The sequence below is a fragment of the Panthera leo genome, chromosome D3 (assembly GCF_018350215.1).
Source record: "Panthera leo isolate Ple1 chromosome D3, P.leo_Ple1_pat1.1, whole genome shotgun sequence".
Classification (NCBI taxonomy): domain Eukaryota; kingdom Metazoa; phylum Chordata; class Mammalia; order Carnivora; family Felidae; genus Panthera; species Panthera leo.
Window position 1 is genome coordinate 91,904,942 of NC_056690.1, and position 18,154 is coordinate 91,923,095.

At 58.5% G+C, this 18,154-nt stretch overlaps 1 protein-coding gene across 18 annotated transcripts in view; it reads right to left on the bottom strand.

The window, feature by feature from the left end:
- Positions 1-685: 685 nt before the first annotated feature.
- The window catches only part of LOC122203528 (myelin basic protein), a 118,901-nt gene continuing 101,432 nt past the window's right edge, over positions 686-18,154 (bottom strand). For 15 of the 18 annotated variants that reach the window (XM_042910454.1, XM_042910458.1, XM_042910464.1 and 12 more), the window contains 5 exons: positions 12,019-12,126; positions 11,101-11,136; positions 10,705-10,737; positions 7,489-7,596; positions 686-2,121 (listed from right to left, as the gene is read on the bottom strand). In XM_042910454.1, coding sequence (XP_042766388.1) covers positions 2,077-2,121; positions 7,489-7,596; positions 10,705-10,737; positions 11,101-11,136; positions 12,019-12,126 — 330 coding nt within the window. In that variant the 3' untranslated portion in view covers positions 686-2,076. The remainder of the gene's footprint in view (positions 2,122-7,488; positions 7,597-10,704; positions 10,738-11,100; positions 11,137-12,018; positions 12,127-18,154) is intronic. The other 3 variants (XM_042910456.1, XM_042910455.1, XM_042910469.1) reach the window with 3 other exon arrangements.

The following is an 18,154-nucleotide window of genomic DNA, read 5'->3' on the forward strand; positions in this document are numbered from 1 at the left end:
TTCCCCGTTCGTTCTTGGGGGGATTCGCACGACACCGGGCCCGGGGCCCCTGGAGAAGGGCTCCCACAGGCATCCCAGAGTTGGGGGGCTTCCCTCGCTAACCCGCAGGCGTGCACGGTTTCTCATGGCTGAGGCACTAGGGAGTCCGGGATTTTAGTTAAAAGCAAAACAAAACCAAGTGAAAACTTTGGTTTATCTTTTGGAAACAGAACTTCTGTAACCCACAGCAGCTAACACACAAAATTTCCCAAACCCCTTATGGTTGTTGAGGTCTCCGTGTGGCAAGAAGTAATTTCTCAGAGTTTCTTCAGCTCACGTTAACAGGTGTTTATTCTGGTAAAACAATAAAGTGTAAATATACTTCAACAGGCTGTTCAGGGACAAATTGAAAATTCTTTGCCTTGTGAGTGAGCAAACCAGTGCCCTAACCATGACCTGTGTTCCACTTTCTCTTACCGGGAAAGCCGTCCGGTGATAACGCACTGACCGGCGGCTCAGCCCCTGCTCAGGAAGCACTCACGCACGTTGCCTCCGAGACGCGACTTTTGCTCTGTTTGGCTCGCGGTCCACAGACCAGAATAAAGATAAAGTAAGACACCCGTACAAATATCATTAAAAGTTTATTATTTTATTTCAATATTCAAGAACAGTGTGTACTTTCCATGAGACCCCCCCCCCCCATCACAGCGCACGCTGACGGGGTGCGTAGCCACGAAGAGAGATCACTCGGTGAGCAGTCGGCTCAAAGATGTCGAGTGTGTGTGTTGAGCAATTTGGAGGTTCTGTTTCTGGAATTTTGTACCTTTTTTCTACCACCCCCCCCCCCCATCGTTGAGGCTAGGTATTAATAGACACTATATTAAACCCACACCGAACAGGAATTAGGACAGGATTACGCTCACTACTCCTCATCTGGGTTCTAAGGGGGCGGGGGTGCCGGTGTGGGGCTCTTCGGAAGGCCTGTGAGAGATACGCTAAAATCAAAAGGTGGGGTCAGTATGTTAGGAGGGGCGCACAGGAAAGGTCAGCGCGCGTTAGAAGAGACACAGCTCAGAGGAGTCCCCCTGTCCGCTCGCACGTCCGGGTCAGCGATTCGGGAAGAGAACCCCCCGAAGCCTACCGACTACGCACGTCTGTGTCTGGGATGCGGGTGGGCGGGACGCTACCCGTCCTCCCAGGGTTAGTGTCTGCTGTGTGCCGTGCCGTGGTAAGCATACCGCCGGTCACCTCCCGCGGTGACCAGGGTGACGCCGCGAGACCACCCAGAAAACTCCTCCAGTCCCGCTCAGACCCTCCTGCTGGGCTCTGGGGGGAAACAGGCGGCTTGCGGGGCCGCTCTGGCTCCCGCTGCGCCATCACCTAATGTCCAAGAAGACCCTGTTTCCTGTTGGGGCCGCAGCCCAGCCCAGGTCTGCCTCCCTGTTCCCCTCTCCGCCACGCCTGAATTCCGCCAGCCGGCCGTGGTGGGCAGCCGCCCCCGCAGGCGCCCCCTCTGCGCCCACCACATGGGACTCTCCACAGCTGCCCGCCCGCACTTCACATACCGAAGCCCCCTGTGCCGCTCCCGACTGCCTAACCCTGGAGGGAGAGTGAGTGTGTGTTAGGAGGTGAGCAAGGGCAGGGGAAGAAACCAAAGGAAGCTCGGATCAACAGTCCTCACCGCCCCGCACGTGTCTCTGTGTCCACAGCAGCGTCGCCACGGCAGTGCCCGGGAAGCCGAGGGATGCCGAGTCAGCAAAGCGAGTCCAAGGACGGAGGGTGAACTTGGAGGCGCGCCGTGCACCTGCACCACAGTGCGGCGGGGCCGCGTCGCAGGGGGATGAGAGTCCCAGGGCGTTTATCTTCAAACTCAGGGTCGCCGTTTAATTTTCTGTCTGCGTTTTCTCCGTTTAGCTGATGGCCGGAAATTGCCAGTAGGATGCGGCGTGCCTGCCCCTACTGTGTGCACAACTCAACGGGCATTAGGCAAGGGGGGTTTGCTACAGGTAGGTAATTTATGTGAACAGTATTAAAATCTTAAGGCAGTTATATTAAGAAGCTGAGGACGGGATTCTATCACAACAACGGGGCAGGGCTTCAGCGTCTAGCCATGGGTGATCCGGAACGACTGTCTCTTCCTCCCTGAGAAAAGGAAACACGCAGTTAGGTGGCTCGTACGGGCAGCCTCGGGCATGCGCCCCGCTTGGGTGGAAGCCGGGCCACAAACCAGCCGATGCGGGCGCTAATGCGATTCTCAAGTGGGTAAGATTCTCAAGTGCCAAGTGCGATTCTCTTACACGGGGTAAACTCATTTGACCTCCTGCCCAGGACACAGAGAGCCGGTGCCTCATGGAACGCTGCACTTCTGGGGGTGGAAAGCTCACCCACCCCGTTACCCTGCACTCACTGAGCCCTATTTGCTCCAGCTAGAGATTCTGGGGTAATTGAGGCAGGTGTCTGCAAACAATAGGGACAGCTTCATCTTGGAAGAGATTTCAGTCCCGTGATCACACCTGCTGCTGTGCCCACCAGGCAAGGGCCAGACCCTGCAAAGTCATCCCCAGGAACAGTCCTGTTCGCGCTCTGCCCCGCCTCACCCATAAAACCAGCTGCCCAGAGGGGTCGTCCATAGACTCGGACATCAAGGTCCTAAAACCACGAATGGACGTATTTTCCGGACGAACGGAAACCCAAATTGGCGATCGCCGAGGTGGCACACAGCTGTGCAGAGACCAGTGGCGGAGAGGGGGCTCGGTTGAGACGTCAGCTCCCCAGGAGACGGGGCCATTTGTGGGTCCAGATGCCACTTAGACGGACCCGGGGGAAACGTACCTTTCTTTTGGCATTCACATTTTTATTCAAGGTTTAGGCTCTTTCTCCTTGGATTCCCCTTTTCTTCTTGGATTATGAACGAACAATTAAGTCACCTCTCAAAGATTTCCTTGAGACTGCGAGCCCCCAGAAAGCAAGATATACATGAAACATCCTATTTGCCCAATGACACGTGCACTGAGCCCACCCTGACCTGTTCTAATCACACGTTTGCCACGTTGCCCGACAATATCAATAATGGGAGCGCTAAAGCCAAAAACGCCTTACAAACAGCACAGTCAACAGAGTGAGGTGACGGTTCTGATTTGTCAGGGTTTTACGTTTCAACTCACTTGTGGGATTTTCTGTTCAGAAGCGAAAACACTTATGGAATTCTAGCCTCTGAAGTATCTGAAGGAGTCACCGGAGGGGGCCTTTCTCCTACACCTGAGCCGGGTCCTAGGGGCCAGCCCCCCACCCGTGTGCCTGGCTCGCCTTTGACCACCGGCCCTCAGCTCTGCCCTCGGGAGGAGCCAGAACAAGTGCGCACTGGCTTCACCGTTCTCTAAATTCCCAAGAAACCCACCTGCGGGCGTCCCTGTACAGTGTGATTTATTCCCGAAAAGCAGCAGAACCACTGCTCTATAGAGCAAAGCCCGTCTGTGCTGAGATGGACCAAGTTCCCCACACCCCTCGCAAGACACCTGGCTTGAGGCCCCATCTTCACTTCCTGATGGCTCCTTCTGAGATGGAGACAACGGTGGACATTTGGTTTTGTTTCCTGTTGTTGTACCTACAGCTTACGGAGTGTCTCCCGTGAGCAAAATCCATTACATCTGTTTCCTCTGAGGAAAGAGAAAGCCGATCCCGGAGGCAGGGATTCTTAGCTTCCCCGTTTTACAGTCGGAGGAGCCAAAGCACAGAGACGTTGAGTTATTTCCCCAAAGTCAGTCAGCCAAAGGCGGAGTCGGGTTTAGAGCCAGCACCCCTGCTGCGTGGGTCTCACGCTTTTCTCTCTGTCGGGTTTTTAGCACGTTTGAACCGACTGATGTCCAGCGCTTGGTCGGCCCTGGGCTCGGCCGAGTGGATGAGGCTGGCCTCACTAGGAGAAGGCTGGCCCGAAGCTGAGTCGTGGGCTGGGAAGGAACAGAACCTGCCGGAAGGTCCTGCGCCCTCTCCCCACTTGTACCCCAGTGCAGGGAACTGTTTCAGCTGCGTATTTGGAAATAGCGAACTCCAATTACATTTTGATTCCGTTCCCTGACGATTGGGAGAAATACAGTGCTCTCCACCCAGTTTGCAACCAACGAGGAAGGAAACAGCACCACCGTAACTACCGGGAGGTCTACGCCATCTCCCCCTCCCCCCCCCTCCCCGAGCCCTTCTCACTTCTGGAGGGATCGTTTTTAATCTGTCACCGCACTGCGGTGGCTCTTTCAGCAGCATGTGACCGTAGTCGGCCAGTTCGCAAACGTTTAACGTGGTAAAATCTGATCAAAGCCATATGAATTGAAATTGGAAGTTTCCCTGGGTCTGTACAGGAGTTTTAAACCACTTTGTACAGAAAGAAATTCGTAGGAAAAGTGCTGAACCTACAAAACCCAAATGGGCCTCAGGCTTGTGTTAGTCGTGAACCGTAAATGTGCGGGATAGACACGGGGCTCTCTCGGTGGGGCTGGTGACCGGGCTGGCACACAGGCACGTTCCTTAGACAGCGGTCCCCCTCGGCCTTCCCTGTCCCCCGGCCATTCCGTCCGCGGGATGAACGGTCACCACGCCGGAAAGCACAGGAACTGCTTTCCCCGAGTGGGTACGTCCGCATCTCTCCAACGAGGGGGAGGCCTTCCAATTGCGCACTTCCGGGCTCCGACCCGACCCGGGGCGCTCTGGGGCAGGAAGCCTTGGGGGGAGCCCAGGAGCGGCGTGGGCACCGTAGGCAATTCAGACGCAGGCGAGGGCACGCCTGGCCAGGCTCTGGGCACCTAGGAAGCGCTGCTCTCCCGGACGCGGCTCTGGGTTTGTACCCGGGGCCTCCACGCGGTGCTTTTCCTCACCTTCTCGTCGCCACATCTCAGAACTGAGCAAAGGCATCGCGATGACCTCAGTTACTTGAATGTGCGGGGTAGGATTTGTCTTCTTACTCAGATTTGCTTTGGAATTGACCTTGGGGAGAAGATCCTGCCTGCACTTTACCTGACATAAGACGACTTAGCAAGTCAGTTGGTGACCACTCACTTCACAGATTTGAGCCTTTTCCCGGATACGGCTGACTTTCCTCAACCACAGTCCTGCTTCCCCTCACCTCTGTGTGGGCCCAGCATCCGCCGAATCTGGACTCGCCGTGGCGGGGGAGGGGGGGATTCCACACGCACGCGCTCACTGGGCCGTTCCCGCCGCGTGTCCCGGCCACCGGGCACACCACTCATGCGACCCCACGATGGCCAGTTGGGCCACACGCCAAATTATCCCGGCACAAATCGTAAAACGTCGGCGTGTTACGAAGCCATCAGCAAGCTCACACAGGTCGGAGGCCTCGTGTCAACGGCGAGTCGGGTTGAGGAGCCTCGTGCTTGGCTGGCGGAGAAGCTTGACCTGGAGCTTGCGGGAAGCGTGGGTCCCGCCTTTCAGCCGCCCAGTCTCTCGGGGCGACACCGCCGAGCCACGTACAGCAGGACCTTTTAACGTTAGATTAACTTGTTCACTGGGACCCCTCGCGTGGTCTGAGGACAGGCGGAGAGAGGCCGACCCCGTTCTCATCCGCGACCAAGAACACCGACAACGTGCAGTTTCCGTGGAAACACACGCCTCCCCCAGGATGTGACCACTGGCCTGAAGACACAAGGTGAGGAGGCCGTCATGTGGAATAAGAACCCGGGATGCTTTGTCTGCGATGGCTGGACGCCGCGGACGAGCACGGACGGAGCAGGTGCGCCCGTGCTGGTGTCTGGGAACCAAGCCCAGACCATCACCCCCCTTGCGGCGACCACGTCTTCCGTGTTCTACAGCAACGCTCGCTCACCTTTCTTTCATCCAAGAAAGATAAAAGTGAAATCTTTCACGATTTGTGGTTCTCTCGGCAGGGTGCTGCGCGCATCGTGGGGTTTTGTGCCTTGTCTGATGCCTTTCCTGCCGTGACACAGGAACACTGTCTTTTACGTGCGGGCATCACACTTGTTCAGGTCGGACAAAGGGCGGACCGGGCCCCCTTGCAAATACTCGCGGCTGGTTGTTCAGAACCGGCTCTGGCGCCATCAAGCAAGGAAGGGGACGGCCTCGTCTGCATTCAGAGTGGAAACCGGCTCGTGGTGCTACTCTAACGAGAGTGTGTGAGCACACCGGCCAGAGAACGGTGCTCCCCGGGGCCTTCAGTCAGCCTGGGGACTGTCCCGCACTGCCCAGAGGGGCGATGCGTCCCCGCTGGGGCCGTCCCTCTCCTTTTCCAGCCGCGGGCCCTCGAGTGCTGGCTCGGCCACCAAGACCCCGCGTGGGTGCCGCGGACACCCCAGCCCCACTTTCACAGGTCTCTGCCAGACCCGCACGGCTGGCCCCTCGACGCGCACACGTAAGGTGTAGGTGTCATGGGACCCAGGTGGCAAAGCCCTCGGGAGGTCAGAGGGCCCTCTGTGGGGGGAGCCCCGTGCCTCACCCGCGGTCTCCCCTCAGCCGGGAGCCCCCTGGGTGTGAGGCCAGCTCCGCAGCCTGGTGGGGCTCTCTCCCTGGAGCCGTGAGCAGCTCTCTGGGGCGCGGAGGCCCGTGCCCCCCGTGGGCCCTGCCCTGCCTCTTCCCTGTAGCACCCATCTTTTTCCGTCCCCACCACGAGAACCCACTCCTCTGGGAGGCTGTGGATTCATCTGTGCGGGGGACGGTCCCGGACCCCCAACAGCACACGGCAATGCTCAACAAGCCCCTGAGCCCGACGAGAATTGTGTGATCACAGGGATGGGACGCCTGGGCAGTCTCGGGCCCCTGACTGTGGGCTCACGGCCTGCCCGCGCTGGGAGCAGCCCTGGGGGCGCAGACCAGTCACTGTGCCCACCCCCGGGGACAGCGGCTGCCGTCAGGTGGGTCCCGTGGCCCAGGCCCTCGGACGTCCGGCTCCCAGGCAGTTACAGCCTGTTCACGGCAATGTTCTTCCTGCCCTCCGGGACCGACAGTGAACCCCGGACGTGACCGTGAGCCACGACAGGGGCCGGGAATGAACAGAGGCCAGACGGGGCCCTCCCACAACCCAGGGGCAGGTGGAGGTCTGGATCCCGGCCCAGAGCGGGGGGGCTGCGGGGCTCTCTGACCACCTGCTGTCCTTACTCTGTCTCCCAAGTCCCGTCCCGGTGTCCGGGCCTTGCTGAGCTCAGGCGCTAACAGATGGTGGCCCCTGTGACTCCAGCGTCCACATCAGCCAGTGCGGCTGACCCCCGTGTGGCCTCTGGGGGGCTCTGCCTGATGCAGTGACCTCCCCTCTGTTCGCTCGGCTCCTACTCCTTCCCTTGGGCACGTGGGTCCCTCTGCGTGTCCTCAGGCCCCCGAGGGAGCCCGGCCCAGCCCAGGGCTTGCTCACATAAGCCTGGAGAAGGCCCGCTGAACCGGCCAGCCTGGCAAGCTAGCCCCGCGGGAGAGGCGGTGTGGAAAGGCTGCAGGCCGCCCCAGGGCCCCCCACCCGCAGCCCCGACGCACCCCTGACGTTAAGAGGGGCTACGTTACCAGTTTGAAGATTTTGGAGAGCGTGCCCTGGGTGTCGGCCCCCTTGAATCCCTTGTGGGCTGCAGCTCGGCCCCCGTAGCCAAATCCCGGCTTCTGCCCCTCGGCTCCCTGCAAGAGACCAGACGGCTCTCAGGGCGGCGCCTGCGGGGCCACGTGGGGCGCGGGGAGACCCCAGCACCGAGCCCCACTCCGCTCCTCGCTGCAGCGCTGGCCCAGCCACGGCCCCCGCGTGAGGAGCCGTGCACCCAAGTGCTGTCACTGAAAGACCAGATCCCTTCCTCACGCCGTGTGGCTTTCAAGAGAAGTGCAGCGCGTCAAGCAAAAGCCTTCTCCCCCCACGTCTGCGGAAGGGGGTGGCTCGTGTCCCTGGAAAGGAGGCTGTGGGAGGGCCGGCGCCTGTCCTGGGTGTGGGGAGGGGGTGGGTGGGGTCCCCGCCTGCTTCTTCGTGCAGACCCCTCACCCCTGCCCCCTCCTGCTAGAGGCCTGGAGGGTGCAGAGCTTTGCACTTAGCACTCTGCAAAATTTTGAGGCTCAGACTTTTTCTAAAGCAGAAAGAAGATCCACATTCTCTGGCTTCGAGGAGGCTCTCCCAGGAAGCACCACCCCTGGCCATGGCTTGGGTCCCTGAGCGCCGATGTGTGGCACCAGGACCAGAGTCCTCCTGGGGGCCCTGGGATCTGGGCCGGTCGTGAAGAAGGAAATGGGGCGGGGCCGGCCAGCAAGCCAGGCACCAGGGCGCAGCCTGGGCGGTCTCAGCTCTCCACTCCCTAGCTGTGTGACCTCGGGCAAGTGTCAAAACCTCTCCGAGCCTCAGTTTCCTCTTCTATAAAATGGGGATAAACGGCCCCTCCTTACGGGGTGGTCAGGAGGCTCTGCTCTGTGAACAGAGCCTGTGGGCTCACGGCGTGTGTGTCTTGAAGGGAGAAGCCAACCCCTGCCTCCAGCTGCCAGCGGCCCCCCTCACTCCTCACTTCCGGGTCTGTGGCCCAGGGCAGTGGCCGCTGACGGCTGAAATGTAAGAATATCTGTGTCCCTACGACCGGCGTGTTTTCCCACGTGCTTGACTTTCCTCTGCGATCACGAGGAGGGGTGGGGCTCGGGGTGTGCAGACACGGTGAGGTGGGCATTCACGGTACACGCTCCAGCCTCAGGTGCGACACGGGGGCCAAGCAAGCCGCTGGGTGTCGGCGGAAGGTCGCCGGCAGCCCCCCGGCTCCGTCCTCGGCGGACAGGCCCCGAGATTTCACCGTCGTGCCAACAGGACGTGGGAGACTCCGTGCCCCGCCCCCCAGGAATCGAGTCGACGGGACAAAACCGTCCTCTGATGGAGCCCCCAGGACCCCGTGCCTCGGCCTACAGTCCTTTCGACTTTCACAAACGCGTTAGGGCTGGAGGGGACGGGGGAGCCATGCAATCTGTGTCTTGCTTTCAAAGGTGTTGGAGACGGGGTCAGGCAGGGCTGTGGCGGCGCTGCCCCGGGGTCCAGACGTTTCCGCGGACGTGCTCCCCGCACGGCCGCACACGGAGGGGCACGTGGATGGCTAAAGCGTGCAGAGCCGAGCACAGACACGTGACGTGGCGGAAAACCGCACCCCACGCGCCAGCGCTAAATCCTCCCGTCCCTGCGGCTTTTCCCCGAAAATGAAAGCTGGCGAGGACAAGATTCAAGCATAGGTTCTCAGATTAGCAATCTGCTTGGCTTTTCTTCCTTTCAAATTCTTGTTCACTTATGTCTTTGGGCAACCTAGAATTTACCGAGAAACACTCAGTGTAGTTTAGAAAGAGAGTAGGGGACACTCAGAAACTCCAAGCGGGAAGACAGTCCTGTGGCTCGAGAAAACGGACAAGCAAAGGAAAAACGTGGAAGCATCTTGCTTTGGAAAAAAGAGAAATTGAATACACGTTAGTAGGAGCCGGAAGGGAGATGCGGAGGGAAGGGAAGGTCCTTTCGGTCAGCTGTTGGGCCGAGTGTGCGGGGGACGCCCAGAGGGACAGAGGTCCTCTTGCCCCGGCCACTGGCTGCGAGAGTGCCCGGGAGGCCACGCCTAGAAAGTCAGGGGGCAGACCAAGGAGTTGCGGGAACAAGAGTTCATCCTTCCATGTCGTCTGTCTCCTGCTGGCAGAGAAAGTCACACGTCAATCGGCTGCGGGGGTCAGCCCATGTGACGGTCCTACACTGGGTCACCTTTTTGGCAAATTGATTAGCTTAGGAAGAGGCTCAACTATATTCCTGTAAAATGGTGCAGCAAATATCTGCGTGTAATTCAACGTAAGAGTGCATCGGACCGAGGCAGCCGCTTCGTGGGACCCCCCTACCCCTGCGGGCCTCGCCCTCCCCCTTGCTCCCCTCCTCCTTACTGGTCTTTCTTCCCTCTTCCCTTTCTCTTTCTTTCTCTTAAAATTTATCCATTTGTTTATATGATGCTTAATCATGCACCAAGTAGAGGCGGGCTCTGTGCTAGAGAATCAGGATGTGTTTCCAGGATGGACATGACTCCCGGCCTGTAGGTTAGTGGCTTTTCTTCTATTTTATCCCGAAAATTACAACTTTTGTCAAGTAAGAACTCTACCTACCATGACTACTGAGTGGAGTCTGTGGGTTTGGTTAGACTCTACCAACGGCCATTCTAGGCTGGCACAGACACAGATTTCACTGGTACCTGGAAGGTGGGCAAGCTGGCCGTTGGAAATCTTCACTGACACTTTGTTCTTAGTATTCAAAAGCCTAAAATTCCTCAAAAAGACTTTTCCTGGATGGCTGGATATTTACGCTGTGGCTGTTACCACACCATAGTCAAACCCCACATCTCGTGGCTCAGTTAGGCTGTTCTGAGTGTGTAACCGAAGGCAGCGTCGTGTTTCCTCAACAAGGCGTCAACCCCGGGGGGGCAGGGGTGGCCATGGAGGGTCCTCTGGCCGCGGGGCCTCCCTCGGCCAGCGCTGCACGGACTCGTCTCCCATCCCCTGTGCTCCCATCCCTCCAGCACAGAGCCGCACCCTCCCGGGGAGGGGCTCAGGTCCAGCGTGGCAAGGGGGCAGCGGCCCAGCGCTGGGTTCCCCTCGGGAGAAGCAGGTGGCCCCCCGGTGGCCGGGCCAGCGGGCTTGAAGGGGAAGAAAGGGGACCGTCGGGCAAAGGAACGGAGCCCAGCGCAGGAGCTGGGAGGCTGTGAGAGCAGGAAGGAGAGGCAGCCGCGTGGACATGCGCGTGTCACCTACCCAGCTAAATCTGCTGAGGGACAGTCCTCGCCCCTGTGTGACAAGAGAGAGAAACAGACACTGTGATCAAGGCAGGAAAAAGTAAAGTCTTTTGACAAACCAGAAACACCGATCGGGATCGTGCTGAGGGGGTGAATCAGTTTTAGGACACTTGCCGCTTCCCTGGGGGTCGGGGGGGGGGCGGCCGGGGGAGGGTCTGGGACCAGGTGGAGGGGGAGCGCGCTGGGGACCAGCAGCACCGAGTGACCGGCGGCCCCCGGGGCCTGTTCCGGCCGGGACCACGTGGTGAACATTCCGGGGTGAAGCTGTGAGTCCGGCCCTCTTCTGGGTACGTTTAGGGATTCCGGGGAAGGCCTACGCACCGTGATAATTAACGACAACACGCGGAGGTCTTACCTTTCCTTGCGACGGAGGAGGTGTGCGCGGCGTCACCTACAAAGACACGCAGACCGGTGAGCGGGGCGGGAGCCTCCCTCCCTCCCGTGTCCCCACCTTCCTGCTCCCGGGGACCTCCTGTCTGCTGGGGGCCCCCGGGGTCTAACAAGTCACCCGCTGGCTGCCTGCCCACCCCGCCCCTTCCTGTCCTAGTTCGATGTCAGGGAACGGGAACGGGAGCGGCTCGGCAGGCAGGAACCAGCCCTCCCGGGGACGCCTGCTGCACGCGGGTGGAGACGGTGAGCCTCCTTCCCCACGGTCCTTTCCCGGGTGGGAGGTGAAGCGTCCCCCACCCTTCAGGGCTTCAGACGGCGCACTCTCAGGTCTGCGGCTCCTAAAACTCGCTTGCAAAACACCGTCTTACAATGCCTGCTGCAGAAACGCTCAGGGTCACAAGCGCGTGGTTTCGCCTCTGTTTTCAAACCTGAATTTGTCAGGGGCCCCTGGCCGGCTCAGTCGGCGGAACGTGCCACACGGATCCCTGTGGGTTCGAGCCCCGCGTCGGGCTCTGCGGACGCATGGGTGATGTCGTGTTCCCCCCAAACCCTGACGGCCACTCATCTTTTTATCTCTTTGGTCTTGCTGTCCCCATGGTTTGGCAAAGCCTGTGTCTTTAAACTAAGCATCACACAGCACTGTAGTCTTAAAAGCAGTGAGTTCTGTCTAGAACACAAAATTCCAGTGAGTGGCAGAGACGGTCTGTCCCTCGTGATGAGGCCCAACTCTCACGGCCGGCCTCACCCCGAGGAGGAGGGAGGCATCGCTGGGGATATAGTCACGTCCCTTGTGGGTTAGCGCCCAGGGGCCTCTGGGGACATACTCAGAGCCCCTGGAGGGTGCGGTGGCCAGCCCTCCCTGCCCCCTGTGGCTGGCACTTACGATGTTCTTGAAGAAGTGCACTACGGGGTTCTCGTCTTGGGGCCGGCCGTGCTGAGACTTCTGGGGCAGGGAGCCGTAGTGGGCAGTTCTGGCCGCGTGATGTCCATCCTGAAAGAGAGAGTATGGTGACCTCAGGCCGGGTTCCGCCTGTCGGGCTCCCTGGAAAGCTGCCTCTCTTCTCCTCTGGGCATCTAGATTCTGTTAAAAATTTTTTTAAACATTTTTTATTTTATGTTTTGAGAGAAAAAGAGACACAGAGAGAGAGAGAGAGAGAGCAGGAGACTGGCAGAGAGAGAGGGAGACACAGAATCCAAAGCAGGCTCCAGGCTCCAAGCCGTCGGCACAGAGCCCGACGCGGGGCTCGAACCAACGAATGCGAGATCATGACCTGAGCCGAAGTCGGACGCTCAACCGACTGAGCCCCCCAGGCGCCCCTAGATTCTGTTTAGACCAGGACCTCACACTGGGGAGTGGCTGACCCGGCAGGGGACACTCCCGGGGCATCAGGGGACCAGGAGCATCCCGGGTGTCAGGCTGCAATGTTCTGGGCTGCGTCTCCATCACCGAGCCAGGGTCTGGCTCCCCAGACGTCACATACACACCGCACAGGGGGGCGGAGTCCACCCACGACGGACACGGGGCGAGCCGGCGTTCATTCCCCAAGCTGCTGGCGTGGGTAAAGGAGAATACTCTGGAATTTTGGATCAGACCGCCACTAACAGCAGAAGACCAGCCTGTCTCGGCTCCGGGGTGGCTGCATCGCGTGAACTAGCGTCTGTTCCCCGTCAGCGTGTCAGGTCACAGGGTCCCTGGGCCTCCACCCCGTTTGGGACGGTCACGTCCGGAGCAGAGGGAAGGGCCGTGGGGAGTGACGCCCAGGGCTTCCCCACTCGGCGAGTGCTGCAGGGACGACACCGGACGGGGGCACCGACAGGGTAGGGGGAGACGGGGGTCCGCCAAGCAGCAGCTTCCAGTGACCTCACGGGCCGAGTGTTGGCCGCGTGTGGCCACCAGCAGGAGACACGGGCTCGTCCCGGCAGCGTCAGCAACCCGGGGCTTTCCTCCCGCTCGCCCGGGGACAGAACAGGGCGCAGAAGGCCCGAGGAGTCGGTGCCAGACTGCCCTACACCCGCGACGGGGATTTCCGTTAAAGCAAGTCAGACAGATGCGCTGGCGTCACTGGGGGCGCCACCCCCGTCGCTCTGTGCCTGTTGCACGAGATGGCGCTTTCTTAGGAGACACGTGTCACCAGGACGGCTGCAGCCGGCTTCTGCAGAATGCGATGCCTTTGAGGGGCCTCCCGTAAGCGGCGCCAGCTGCACCCCCGACCGGGGTGGCTGGAGTGACAGGTGCCCTGTCCCCAGACGCCCCCTTCCCTGCCTCAGAGCACCGGGCCTGCAACCCCGCGGTCGCCCTGGCCTCCGGGAACAAGTCCTGTACGTCTCCCTTTCACATCTCTTGAGTCCCTTCCCCTCCCCCGCTACTGACATTAAAACAAGAGCCGTGAGCTCCTCCTCTGACTCCTCCCTTGGCAGCCCAGACACACCTGTGAACCCTTCCCTCCACTCCCACCTCTGCTCTCCCTCCACTCCCACCCCCTGCTCTCCCTCCACTCCCACCCCCTGCTCTCCCTCCACTCCCACCCCCGCTCTCCCTCCACTCCCACCCCCCGCTCTCCCTCCACTCCCACCCCCGCTCTCCCTCCACTCCCACCCCCGCTCTCCCTCCACTCCCACCCCCGCTCTCCCTCCACTCCCACCCCCTGCTTTCCCTCCACTCCCACCCCCTGCTTTCCCTCCACTCCCACCCCCGCTCTCCCTCCACTCCCACCCCCGCTCTCCCTCCACTCCCACCCCCTGCTCTCCCTCCACTCCCACCCCCGCTCTCCCTCCACTCCCACCCCCTGCTCTCCCTCCACTCCCACCCCCTGCTCTCCCTCCACTCCCACCCCCTGCTCTCCCTCCACTCCCACCCCCTGCTCTCCCTCCACTCCCACCCCCTGCTCTCCCTCCACTCCCACCCCCTGCTCTCCCTCCACTCCCACCCCCTGCTCTCCCTCCACTCCCACCCCCACTCTCCCTCCACTCCCACCCCCGCTCTCCCTCCACTCCCACCCCCTGCTCTCCCTCCACTCCCACCCCCTGCTCTCCCTCCACTCCCACCCCCGCTCTCCCTCCACTCCCACCCCCTGCTTTCCCTCCACTCCCACCCCCTGCTTTCCCTCCACTCCCACCCCCGCTCTCCCTCCACTCCCACCCCCTGCTCTCCCTCCACGCCCACCCCCTGCTCTCCCTCCACGCCCACCCCTGCTCTGCCTCACCAAATACGGCATCTTCTCTCTGGCTGCACATCTCGCTGTGCTGTGGACAAGGTGTCCTGTGCCCTGCCGGCCTGAGCAGACTGCTTAGGTCGCTTTCCATACAGAGCCTCACACAAAGAATTGATCCTAAGTCACTAGAAGGATGGTCTGGGAATCACACGCTTCTTTTGTTACATGCCCAGTGAAGAGTGACTTGACTTGGGCTCCAGGCTGTAAATTGTCAGCTGCACAAGTAATCTGAGGTAGTCACACAATTACGACTACATTGATATATTTTTAGTGGCCTGGTACTAAAATGACAGTTAGCGAGTCATATTTCTATATACTAAGCAAAGAACAGTTAAAGAGGAAAATTTGAAAACACTACCACGTGCAATAGCATCAAAGAAACAAAAAGTTATGTACGAATCTAGAAAAGCAAGTATAGGATCCCTCTGCTCAATACCAGGAAAGGCTGGAGGAAGAAAGCGAAGGAGGCTTGGGTGAGCAGAGAGATGTACCATATTCATGGATGGGAAGACTCAACGTGGTCAAGATGTCAATTCTCCCCAGGTTGCTCCACAGATTTAATGTGCTTCCAGTCAAAGTCCCAGCGAGGTTTTCTTTAGATGTAGACAAACTGTTTCTATAACTATACAGAAATGCAAAGGAACCAAAAAAGCCAAAAAAATTGCGGAAGAGAAGAATAAAGTTCGAGGAGGCACATCACTTGATTTTAAGATTTCTATACAGTAAGAGTAATCAAGGGAGTGTGGTTTTAGAGGAGAGAGAGACACATAGATCGGTGGAACACACTGCATCCAGAAATAGCCCCGCCCCACCCGCCACCAAATATGATCAGTTGATTTTTGAGAAAGGTGCAAGACCATTCAACGGAGAAAAGACTGTCTTTTCAACAAAATGTTATTGGGGCAACAGCTTCTCCATACCCCCCAAGTGAACCTCAATCCCAAATCACACCTATAAAAAAGTTAACTCAAAATGGATTCTAGATCTTTATCTATAATGTCAACCTATAAAATTTTAGAAGAAAACATAGTTCTTAGACCCAACACGCAAAGAACGGCCCATAAAAAACGCTGACAAACCGGACTTGATCAACATTTAGAACTGTTGTTTTGCAAAAGACACCATTAAGAGAATGAAAAATCATGCTACAGGCTGGAGAAAACACTGGCAAACCGCACATCTGACAAAGGACTTGAAAGCAGAACATACCAGCGTATGTTAACTCAGTGGTTAAAAAAAATAACCCAGCTAAAAACGGTGGACAAAATATGGAATTGACACCGCAGGAACCAGGATGGGTGGGGGGCCGATAAGCATGTGAAAAGATCCCCAACATCATTAGCCATTAGGAAAATGCAAATCAAAGCCATGGGGCGATACGGCCACACACGTATTACAACGGGGAAAATTAAAAGTACTCACAACACTAAGTGTTGGAGGGGATACGGAACGACAAATGGTCTTGCATTGCTGGCAAGATTGCAAAAACGGTGCGGTCACTCCGTAAAACCATTTGGCAGTTTCTTATAAAGTTAACCATCTACTTCCCCTATGATCCTGCTTTGAGTGGTAGAAGGAAAAAAAAATATTTTTGGAAGTGATTTTTTTTCCTAGTATGGGTCACCATTTTTGAGGGGAAAAAGTGATTTAAGTCTTAACTGCAAACTTACGTTCATGAGAAAACGCGTCCACAAATGTTTCTTCGCAGCTCAATTCATAATCCCTAAATCTGCAAACAACCCAAATGTTCATCAGTGGGAGAAAGGACAAACAAAATGGCGCATCCATCCAGGGGAACGCCACTCCCGCCATAAAAGAGAACAAACTTTGGATGCCTGCGACAGCTCAGAGGTATCGCCACGGTGCAGCGCTGAGCAAAAGACGCCGTTCTAGAAGATTTCCTTCCGTGCGATCTCATTTATGTGACATTCTTCTAACGATCAAACCACAGCGAGGTGAGCAGGGCGGCACGTGGCAGGAGCCGGGATGGGGGAGGGGACGGGTGTGGTGTGGGTACGACGTGGACGCAGTTGGGACTGTCCTGGGGTGCTGTGGCCTCACAGCAGCTACACAAAAGCCCACCTGGCTGAAACTTCACAGAACTGGACGTGGCCGAGTGTCACTGTGGGTTAGTATCTAAACCAGAGGAGACCCGTCTAGCGGGTCGCCCCTCCTTGCTGGGCGCCTGGTCCCAGAGTCTGGCCTTCCCTCCACATGCAGCATCTCATTTCCAGGCCCGAGCTCTTGCTCCCACGGCCGCCCTTGCCGCGAAAGCCTTCACCTTCCACATGTGCCTGTCTCCTGAGCAACGCGGTCCCTTGAGGCTGCAAGACCTCACGTGCCGTCGGACTGTTCTTTCTCCGTCGGCATCTTACCCCTTCAGCTGGATCTCACCTTTGCGGCCTCGGCGGGGAGCACGCCGCGGGGGTCGGGGAGGCCCTGGCACCAAGGCCTGTGTGATTCGAGCAAGCCGCGACGTGCGCTGGGGCTTTGATTTGCTCACATGAGAAGCCAGACGCACTGGAGGGTCTTCCTCCTAGAATATTACCACCGGGCCCGTGAAGAGCAGCCACGGAAGGAAAATCATTCTCCAGGGAGGTTTATACCTCAGGGCGTTTCCTAAGACGCTAGACCTCGTGTTTAACCTCCTTATTTTTGGATCACTAACTAAAGAGCTTCTGCGGTGAGCACAGGAAGAAACGCTGCGAAACACACCCTGGTTGTCATGGTGATGATGCCCTCGCGCAGCGGTGGGGGTGGGGGTGCCAGCTATATCTGAGCCACCCGTTACATATGTCTCTAGTTGTGGTCAAATGTACGTGAAATTTACCGCCTTTGCCAGTGTTGAGGGCACAGTGCAGTGGCGTTAAGTAAATTTACACTGTCGTGCAACTGTGACACCACCACCTGCAGAAGCTTCTATTGCCCAAGCTGAGACCCCGTGCCCATTACACACTAAGTCCCCTCCCCAGCCCCTGGCACTCGCCCTCTACTCTCTGCCACCACGAACATGACTGTTCTCGGTATCTCATCCGATTTGCCCTGCTACATCTGGCTTCCTTCACTCAACATCGCGCCCTCAAGGCTCACCCACGTTGTCGCTAGGGTCAAATTTCTTTCCGAGACTTTCAAGGCCGGATAACGCTCTATCGCACGGACACGCCGCATTTAGTTTATCCGTTCACCCGTTGACCGGCACTTGGGTTGCTCCCACCTTTTGGCCGCTGGTCCGACCAGATCTGGCGAGGCCGATGTGGTCTGGCCACATTTCCGTGGCCTCCGACACCTGGCAGAAGGGACGCCCAGACCCCGACTCCCCCCACCTCCACGGCGGGAAGCGCAGCTGCCTGGCAGGGGGTCTGAGCTCGAGTAGCGTGCGCACCGTGACGAAGGCCTGTGGGCTCTGCTGGGACGAGGGGCCCACCCACGGCTGGAGGGCTGTCTGGGCTGCGAGGCCGAGGCCCTCGAAGCCCTGCCCCGGCCCTGCTCAGGTCGTGGTCAGAGCACGGCACCTTTGTCCATAGAGCAGCGGGAGCCCCTGGGATCCCTGCGGAGTCACTTGAAAGATAGCGGGGTTTGGTTACTCGTCATATTTGAGTCTGTGGGGAGCCTTAGCCCTCACCGTGAACAAGGGGACCTGTTTGCCGGGACAGGACGGACGGGGATGATGCTAGGTCTGTAGGAAAGACGGGCAGCTCCCCGGAGCACGAGGGTGACCTGTTGGCCCCACGGTCCAGCTGGGGCCAGGCCGGGCAAGGGCGTGAAGGGCGGGGGCCAGGCGGCGGCCGCCGAGCGTCCCCTGTGGAA